This window comes from Nyctibius grandis, chromosome 2 (genome assembly GCF_013368605.1).
Source record: "Nyctibius grandis isolate bNycGra1 chromosome 2, bNycGra1.pri, whole genome shotgun sequence".
NCBI classification, from domain to species: domain Eukaryota; kingdom Metazoa; phylum Chordata; class Aves; order Nyctibiiformes; family Nyctibiidae; genus Nyctibius; species Nyctibius grandis.
In genome coordinates this window covers 31,659,521-31,669,101 of record NC_090659.1, presented here as the reverse complement: position 1 = coordinate 31,669,101, position 9,581 = coordinate 31,659,521, and the positions used below count along the sequence as shown (strand labels likewise).

The following is a 9,581-nucleotide window of genomic DNA, read 5'->3' as shown; positions in this document are numbered from 1 at the left end:
CAGATCCTCAGTAGTACCAAGGATAAGCAGGAATGCCTGCAATCAAGACTGCAAACAAAAGGTGATCATCTGCTATAGTAGATAAAGGTACTCCTTCAGTAACAACTTTCCATTCAAAACTAAGAGAAAAGTGATGAACTCAACTTCACATCCAGTGTCCTGTTCCGACACCAGAAGCTGCACAGAATATCCACCATCTACATGGGACTCCTGCTTATACAAGCTGTCCATACTCACAGGAACAGGATTTGGATCCCAGCTCAATATTCAGCAATTTCCTAGTGAGAATCATACTGATCACCGAAAAGAAAACCCCGGAAGCCCTGAAACAAATTTGCTATAGCTATGGGTTCAAGTGGAAGACCAGAAACCATTGGACTATGAAAGTAAAAAGGCTGTATTTTTTAACTGTTTCCTACTACATACAAGAACAAATGCAGGATGTAATGTTTGCTTAGTTTTATTAATTTATTTTTGCAGGAATCTGCAACTTGGAGTACGCATTTTCTGGAGGTACCATGCATGCATAGCCTCTGAATGCTTTTATACAATTTCATCTCTTAGTAATAAGTTCATTCACAGCATACACAAATCTAGAATGTAGACACCATATATACAGGATTAAACAAGTTCGTGTCTTCTTCTTTTAATGAAAAAATTTAACAGGGTTTCACACAGCAGGAAATAGAGATTAGATACACTGGTGCCACCATAAATAAATAAGTTTCAAGAACACAGTTTTTTTTAAAATCGGTTTCAAAGGTACTGAAAATCCAGGATTATAATATTGCATTAACTTCATTGATTTCTGATTATTCAAAACCAAGAAAAATATTCGCATTAATATTTATGGACATAAACAGCAATGAAAGCCCCAAACTGAAGAAATCTGGCACAGTTCAGTCATGGCTAGCTTCATAGAATATTGACATTTTGAAACGAAACAAATGCAGCAGCACATAGAGACAGTACTGACTATGAGATGTGATATCTGTGCATGTCTTCTTTCTTTACGGGATTTAGAGTCACTGTAGGACAGAGCACGTGAATTCTGTGGTACCAAACAAGCTGATGAATTGTTTATGTCCAACTGTCCACTCCTTGTCAGGACAGTAATTTTCACATTCTACGGTATACCACTGAATTTTCAAACAAAAACTATTATCCTGATGACAAGCTTGTTTTTAACATATTTAATATTCTCACATTCTTTTTTTAAAACATTCTTTATTGTTTTTATTTTGTTTTGTCCCCATTTTAACTCAAGTATTTTTATTTCAGTTTCAAGGGGTTTTACAATCAATATGCAATGTAAAAGTATTTAGAAATTGAAATGAGAGATGTATAACTGGGATATATAAAGTAACTGAAAGAAATCCTTTTTTTTAAAAACGTGATTTAGTAGAGTATAATAATCAGAAAGTACTGAGACCAGCTCTTTTAAGAATTATTACACCTTTTCACCACACCTCCCATTTTTCAAGGGAAACACACACATACCACAGACACACAGATACACAATTCAATCTGATCTAAGACTACATTTTACGAAGTACTTCCTTTTGCTTGATTTCCCACCCCTTTCCTCTTCACCCAAACAAGACTAATAATTACATCAAATTAAAAGTAGATCCAGAGTTGAGGATTTCTTTTGGTTTACTATGTTCTGAATCATTTTCCACAAACCCCACTCTAAATAAACTTTTAAAGAACTACAGTAGTATTCTATAATTAAAGGGAATTCATTGTAATAGCACAGTAAATATAAAATAAGCTTTATAAAATTTCAATGAACAGTGAAAATCTGAATGTCCAAGTCAGTTACAAACTCCACCACTCTAGTAGCATGGTTGAGGGAAAGCTCAGTCATTAAGGAAAAAAAAGAAAACACAAGTAGTGCATTAACTCAACACAATGGCATCAGCATCCCACCATTCACTCACACACACAGAAGTTTTATACAATACAGTGCATTTTGTATGCCAGCTGACATTAGGGTTTTATGTGCATTCAATAAATATTACATAAACCATTTTTTTTGGCATAATCTGCAATTCGGTTGGGGTGTGAATGGCATCACCTGCTTTCAGAAGGAAAATGGATCTTCCAATATTCAAAATACAATTACATTCTAACAAACTAAAAATATTCAAGCACCATGTAAAGTCTTTACTATTAATGTTTGAGTATGGGCATTTACAAGTAAAATAATACAACAGAAAGAGGTCTTTTTTGTACAAGCAACAAATGAGAGTAATTGAAAAAACAGAGTAAAATTATTGGTACAAAGGAATTCATTTGCAATTTAACAGCATTCCTTCAGTCTTCCAAAAAGCATCTCGCTGTCATGGCAGCCTTCCTTCTCTTCCTCTGGTGAAGCTATGACTAAGATTAGCAAGTCTCCATTTATGTTATTACAGTTCAGGGAATTATTGGACTGCATGCTTTCCCCCCCCCCTCCAAAAGTAGCCTCTACTCTGTCTGAAAATGGCACAACTGTATTGATGCATGACACACCTACTCTCATTTGCTGACTGTCATTTCAGTTGCTATCATTTTGTAATTCCAGCAAAAACAAATGCTTCTAGAACTTCCACAGAAGTACAAATGAACAGAAAATTGAAATAATACAAAGGCAAAGGCATCACAATAGAAAACTCATGAAGTTACTGGTATTGTTTTGAGTAAATCATTATACAGCTGATAACAGCAACAGTACTGCTTATCCTAGGTACAATGCTTCTGCTCATCTGCTTTCTAGTCATCTCAGTTTTGTCAGACTGCGCACTTATATGAACGAAATTAATATTTGCCTTCTAACTTCATTTGACAGTATTTTTTTTTACCCCTTTCCACATGTGATGAGCTCCCCACATAGTAATATAAATTCATAAGGAAGGAAGGAAGCAAGGAAGGAAGAAAGGAAGGAAGGAAGGAAGGAAGGAAGGAAGGAAGGAAGGAAGGAAGGAAGGAAAACTAGCTCTGATGCCTTTGTCTTTGCTTTGCTCATCAGTGGTACACACTGATGCTGGAAATCTCTCAGCTTATTTAAAATTATGCTGAAGATTTAATTAGTGCAAGAACATACTGAAAAATGCCAGATGAAATATTGGTTCCTCATCTAAGATCACAGTTTGTTTTTACTGTTATCTTTATAAACTGCAGGGAGAGAAGACACCAGATTGAGCAATGCAGTCAAGATGAGTTTTTCTCCACCCATCCTTTACAAACGCTGCTTGATTTTAAATAAGGATTCAGACACATGATTGTTCTACCACAGCTTAACATGTTATCACACATCAAGTGAATTGTGGTAACTGAGCATAAGGATGTGGCTGCCATGAGCTAAGAACAACTTAAAATGAAGTAGTTTAAATCCCTTTTGGTAAGGTTTAGCTAGCATATTTTGCCTCACAGTTGCAAAGTCAATTACCATAACTCAGCTGATGTGCTTGGCTGCATCTCTGAACCTTGACAAAGTTATACCATAAAAACTCAAATGCACTGTACCAGCTTCTGACCAGTACACAGGAACATCCTACTCACTCACACAGTGTGTAAAATAATCATTCAGCTGCCCAAACCCAAGTTCGATTTCACAAGTATTGAGTGCTTTATTACAGCAACCTGAAGCAACCAAACAAATTGAACATCACCTTTATAATACAGTATATCATATGCATAAAAGTACCAGTATGATTCTCAGTTGCAAGTCTTGTGTTCTTCAACCTACGGCAAATATTTCCTGACCAAAACAAAAAGAATGCAGCGTGTAATTTTTCAGGATCTGGCATCTGCTATTTTACACAGGCTGGTTTATTAACAATGTGCAAATAAACCTTTACTGAAGAGCTAATTAATTATTTTTCAGCTAACTTTGAACTGGGGCACAAAGTACCTTCTGTGCTGTAAACATCATGAATTCTTCACAAATTGGAAGGTGAAAAGGCCTAAGGAACTGGGTACAAACTCTTCTCACACACAACCATGGCTGAGCTCAAGTCTTCCAAACCGAATTTGGAGTAGTCTGTGTTTGGCATATGTCACCGTGCTGCTACAGAGCACAGCTTGTAAGATTGTTGTATATAAAAGCATACTTTTAGCTTTGAAACACGACGGCCTAATGAAAGCATGCAGCAGTATTTTCATCCGTAATACAGCAGAATTCATTCCTAGTTTATTACCAGTGTTGACACAGCCAGGTGAGCACTGTACAAGCAAAAGGGATTGTAAAAAATTACCTCTGATTAAACTCTGTAACGCTCATACGGTATCTCATTTAGTCACCTTAGGTTACTATTTCAAACAGCAATTTTTTGTAGACATAAGTTACCCTGAAAGAAAGCAGCAATTACAAATTCCCTTCTCTTTGCTTTTTATACATTGCAAAATTTATCATTGCATTTACCTGTCTTCTTTTTCAGTAGCTTACAATCTAGAAGCACAGGGAACCTTTGTTTTCCAGCTAGCTGTGGCCAGGTTAAGTCAGCTCTGGCTCTTCAGTTTTTCTGGTTAAGTGTAACATTTCACACCATTACTAAGAGTCCTATGATTTTTTTTGAAAAAACAAAACAAAACAAAAATTTTTTTTTTTTTAGAGCCACTAAGCAGTAATTATAACCACAGGACTAAACACCAGTAGTTATTTGCTTTCCTGTGTATATTCTTCCCAAAATTAATCCTTTTATATTTGCAGGTTTCATTTTCTGCTTTGCTCACTGCAATAGGATAAGAAAGAATTTCACCCTTAATTTATTTATTTTTAGTGTAGCACAAGCAGAAACATCTTAACACATTACTCCCACCCCTTGCAATATGAAGATTGTTGACTGGCAAAGGCCGGGCAGATGGACTGAAAGGTTCCCCATGTTTCCTTCTCCTATATCTGTTGGCTTGAGAGCCTGTTGTTTTCAACCCAATGCAGCCTCTTCCTGATTTTCAGGTGTATCGTGGCATTTCACACTGCTCACAGCGATTTAGTGCTGGGTGATTTAGAAAGGTGCAGCTATCACAATTCCATGGAGCCCCTTCAAAGTCTTCATCTCTCGGCTGAGTTCGTGGTGTCTGTTTGGAGCTGTTTTGATGCTCTAAAAAAAGCCAAAGGAAAACATTTTTTCTTATGTCAGAAGAGAAGGATGATAGGCAAGATCATACTACTGGTTTGTCACCTCATTAAACATTCTGTCTTAAAATGAATGGGGAAACCTTTCCACTTAGGTAACGTTAAAGGTCTTCTGATAAAGCACTTCTAATTCAGTTTGTGAAATCTGAATATTTAAAGTATTTCACTTCTGTGAAGAGTCACTTAACCACACTACATTAAAAACAAAAAGAGCAGTCACCAGTGTTAGGTCACTGATACTGCTAAAGGTTTAATAGCTTAAAACGTACTGAAAAGAGTATTACTGAAACTGCAACACCATCCTGTTAAGGAATAACTTCAAAGGTTTATGTACAGCAGTCTATTACCAAATTCTAAATTCCAATAACCCTACTTTACCTGACGTGAAACACTACTTCTGACTTAGTTCCTTCAAACAGTCTGACACATGACATATTTTCTGCATCTTTTTCTAGCATTTATCCAGGCTGAAGAAAATACAATATAAAAATAAAATGGTAGGCCTGTTTCAAAACAAGATGACCACTTCAAGATCTCAGGTTATGTACTAAAAGTGACAAATACTCCTAGGATGTGGAAACACAACATTTTACAAAACGATAATATTCGAAACAACATTAGCACACATACCTAGAAGGTAAGGTTAAGATACCCATCTGCTAAAAAAACATCTGTAGAACAGCTTAATTAAAAGAGAACTTACACTGTAAAAAAGGACTGCAATTTGTAATTCAAAGTGCACACATTGCTGTCATCTGCTGAGAAATCTAGCAGATTGCTGATGACTAAGTTAGCACAAATAGTACTTAGGTTTGTCTTCAGAGACATACTTAGAGAAAATAAAAGTAACTTCCTTGCTTAGATGTACGCCCTCTCCAGACCAGAAGTTGCGTAGTCTCATTAACAGCACTTGGCCTCAACAAACTCCTCCTAAGCAAGTAGTGTGGCCACTAGACTGCATTCATGTTGGCTAGCCACTTGGCAGCACAGGGCAGACCCTTGTCTGACCATACCTCTCTGCCCATGCTTTCAACAGCTGAGTATTAAGGAAACGGATTTTTTAAGGAAAAAAAAAAATTTGACAACTCCATGTTAAAAGCCAAGCTCAGAATACAGTACACGAGCCCTAGAACTGATCTCTGGTAAGTTGACAGACAAAACCAGAAAGCTAGTCATAGAAGTCGTACAAATCCTTACAAGGCCCTATCTTTCCAACTGCCAAATAAAATCACTTATTTCATGCAAGTTTTGCAAGTTATTTTGCTTTGAAATAATAGATCAAATAGGCTAGTGTAATTAAGAGAATGAATTCAGGCATCACGAAATAGCAGTGCCTTAAATCAACCACATGGCCACTGCAATTTAACACGAACCCTGGCAGCCACCTTCATGCCACTGCTCACCTGCAGCTACTGTCTTTCCTGGACGTTGCCACCTATGCAGGGAACACATCCCAGTACGTTTTTTTTCTTTTTTGAACCATGAGCAGTAGTTCTGGGCCTCCTCTTTCTTCTAAATTTCCACATACTAAGCATTTTATTATATCGAAGGGTAAAATACTTGCTTCAAAAGAGGGGGAAAATTCCCTTATATGAATTTGAAATTCAGCTACAAGTGGGACACTGTTATCTCTTTAGACTGATGGGAGGAAATGTGTTCTGTCTTGGTCCTTAAAATGCCTGAAGCTCTTGCTGTGCTAAAACTTCAGGGCTACTGTGAAATTCATACTCTGCACAAAAAATATGTAAAGTGTAACCAGTTAAGTTAAAATATAAATAAAAATACAAATGCAAATTTTAAAAAGCTTCTGTGACCAATTAAACCTGGGTAAAAATTCCCAACTAAACTATAAAATCCTAATGACACTTATTAGAAGACACCTAAACAAACCTGACATAGAGCTTTTAACCTAGAAGCATTTTAAAAAAAAATAATTAGGAAGCTCAAGTTAACACGCAAAAATTTGTATACTTTCAACTCTTTTTTAAATAGTGAATAACAGTATTTACAAACATATATAAAACCATTCTGTTTTGGTTTATATATAGAGAAAAGTTACAATAATTAGAATTGCTTCCTGTCATCACAGGGCTTTTTAAAAAAAGAAGAAAAAAAAAAGCATCTTTCTCAATGCAGATTAGGTAACTTCATGCTTGTTTGTTGACCTACCCTTTTTGTATGGCTTTGGTGGCACAACAGGACCAGGCTCTATGTTATCATAGAAGTTACATGTGGCTTTCGGATCGAAGTTCCCTGTCAGAAAAGAAAAGTAAGAAGGCGTAACTCCAAGGTTACTTACATGCCTATGCCAGTGATATGAACATCTAGAGACTTCAGATTTTATACATTTTTCTATTATGACATATATTAGCTTTTTCCCCGAGTAGTCTTTTGTCACATATTTTCAGTTTTGTGTTGATTCCAGTAATTTTTAGCAGGCTAATTCCATATCAAAGAACCAACTCCAGCTCAACGTTCTGTATTGCTTTAAAACTATGTGAAAATTTAAATCTTCCTGTAGGACACATTCTTGGTAAAAAAGGAGGACTATGCATATTCTAGTCTATTTGATGGTATTTATGTCAAGTTTCTGTTGCAGAAAGAGGATTTTTAAAGACCTAAGTAGACCTTCTGTTTGTCAACTTCTTGGTTGCAACCTGTAGTTCTGCTTTGTATTACTTGGTCAGAGCCTTTGTCAGCAAAAAGTTAAATTTTTAAGTAAAGAACCTTCACTAAGGAGTATTTTTTTAAAAATTTGCTCTTCACAAAGTCACTTTTAAGTCACCACTTCATTGGTAATGTAATTTAACTTGGCCAACAGAAATATCAGCAAGTCAAATTTATCACTTTGCAACTGAAAAAAATACGCCTTTTAGAGATAAACTGATATTGATGATCAAAATTGAACTTTGAAGAGTCCAAATATCCACATTTAAGCACATACTATATCAGAATCATAGCATAATTTAGGTTGGAAAAGACCCTTAAGATCATTGAGTCCAACTGTTAACCTAACACTACCAAGTCCACCACTAAACCATGTCCCGAAGCACCACATCTACATGTCTTTTAAATATCTCCCAGGATGGTGACTCCACCACTTCCCTGGGCAGCCTGTTCCAATGCTTGATAACTCTTTCGGTGAAGGAATTTTTCCTGATATCCAATCTAAACCTCCCCTGGCACAGCTTGGGGACGTTTCGTCTCATTTGTTACTTGGGAGAAGAGACCAACACACACCCCACTACAACCTCCTTTCAGATAGTTGTAGAGAGCGATAAGGTCTCCCCTCAGCCTCCTTTTCTCCAGACTAAACAACCCCAGTTCCCTCAGCTGCTCCTCATAAGACTTGTTCTCTAGACCTTTCACCAGCTTCACTGCCCTTCTTTGGGGTCTCTCCAGCACCTCAATGTTTTTCTTGTAGTGAGAGGCCCAAAACTGAACACAGTATTCGAGGTGTGGCCTCACCAGTGCTGAGTACAGAGAGATGATCACTTCCCTCATCCTGCTGGCCACACTATTTCTGATACAAGCCAGGATGCTCTTGGCCTTCTTGGCCACCTGGGCACACTGTCAGCTAATATTCAGCCGGCTGTCAACCAATAGCCCCAGGTCCTTTTTCCGCCAGGCAGCTTTCCAGTCACTCTTCCCCAAGCCTGTAGCGTTGCGTGGGGTTGTTGTGACGCAAGTGCAGGACCTGACACTTGGCCTTGTTGAACCTCATACAGTTGGCCTTGACCCATCGATCCAGCCTGTCCAGATCTCTCTGTAGAGCCTTCCTACCCTCAGGCAGATCAACACTCCTGCCCAGCTCGGTGTTGTCTGCAACACTCCCACCCACAGTTAACTTAAGTTTTTAAAAAACTATCAGTTCTATACCTCTAGATTGAAGGAGATCAACTTCTTTCAGTGTACAGTCAACATTTATCTGGAGCTGTCTGTTGAGGCTTCTCAATCTGGTCATTTCCTCAGGCTAGAAAGAAACAACCCAAAATAGTAATTGTGGGAAAGTCAGTAACTTATCTGACACGGAAATAACATTGCTATATCTTTGTTAACAGCTTTATTAGAAACTGAGTATAGATAACACACTGAAAACAACAGCCAAGATTCCACTGTCTGTCCTGTCCCCCCTACCCAATTTATTTCCTCAAAAAACATTCTTCTATTGGCATTTGAAGAGGAAAAGAAACCAAACCAACAAAAATGAACAAGTTAGTTAATATTAAAATTCATTAGTAAGAAGACAGTTGAGCTCAAGACTATAAAACCATACACGTTATAAAATTCTGTACAAATTGATGACTTGCTACATGAGTTCACATCAAGATGATCACGAAACAGAATACAAGCTGCAGTTCACATTATTACTTGATTATAACCAAATAAGGTCAGAAGTTTGTTTATTTGCATCACCTCAAGGAGCTCCAACATGCCAAACCTTCTAGCCCAGTACATT

The 9,581-nt window shown here is 37.2% G+C and overlaps 1 protein-coding gene across 6 annotated transcripts in view; it reads right to left on the bottom strand.

Annotated features, from left to right (window-relative positions):
• Nucleotides 1–444: 444 nt before the first annotated feature.
• The window catches only part of TAB3 (TGF-beta activated kinase 1 (MAP3K7) binding protein 3), a 48,573-nt gene continuing 39,436 nt past the window's right edge, over nt 445–9,581 (bottom strand). For all 6 annotated transcript variants that reach the window (XM_068425185.1, XM_068425189.1, XM_068425190.1 and 3 more), the window contains 3 exons: nt 9,002–9,095; nt 7,292–7,375; nt 445–5,087 (listed from right to left, as the gene is read on the bottom strand). In XM_068425185.1, coding sequence (XP_068281286.1) covers nt 4,939–5,087; nt 7,292–7,375; nt 9,002–9,095 — 327 coding nt within the window. In that variant the 3' untranslated portion in view covers nt 445–4,938. The remainder of the gene's footprint in view (nt 5,088–7,291; nt 7,376–9,001; nt 9,096–9,581) is intronic.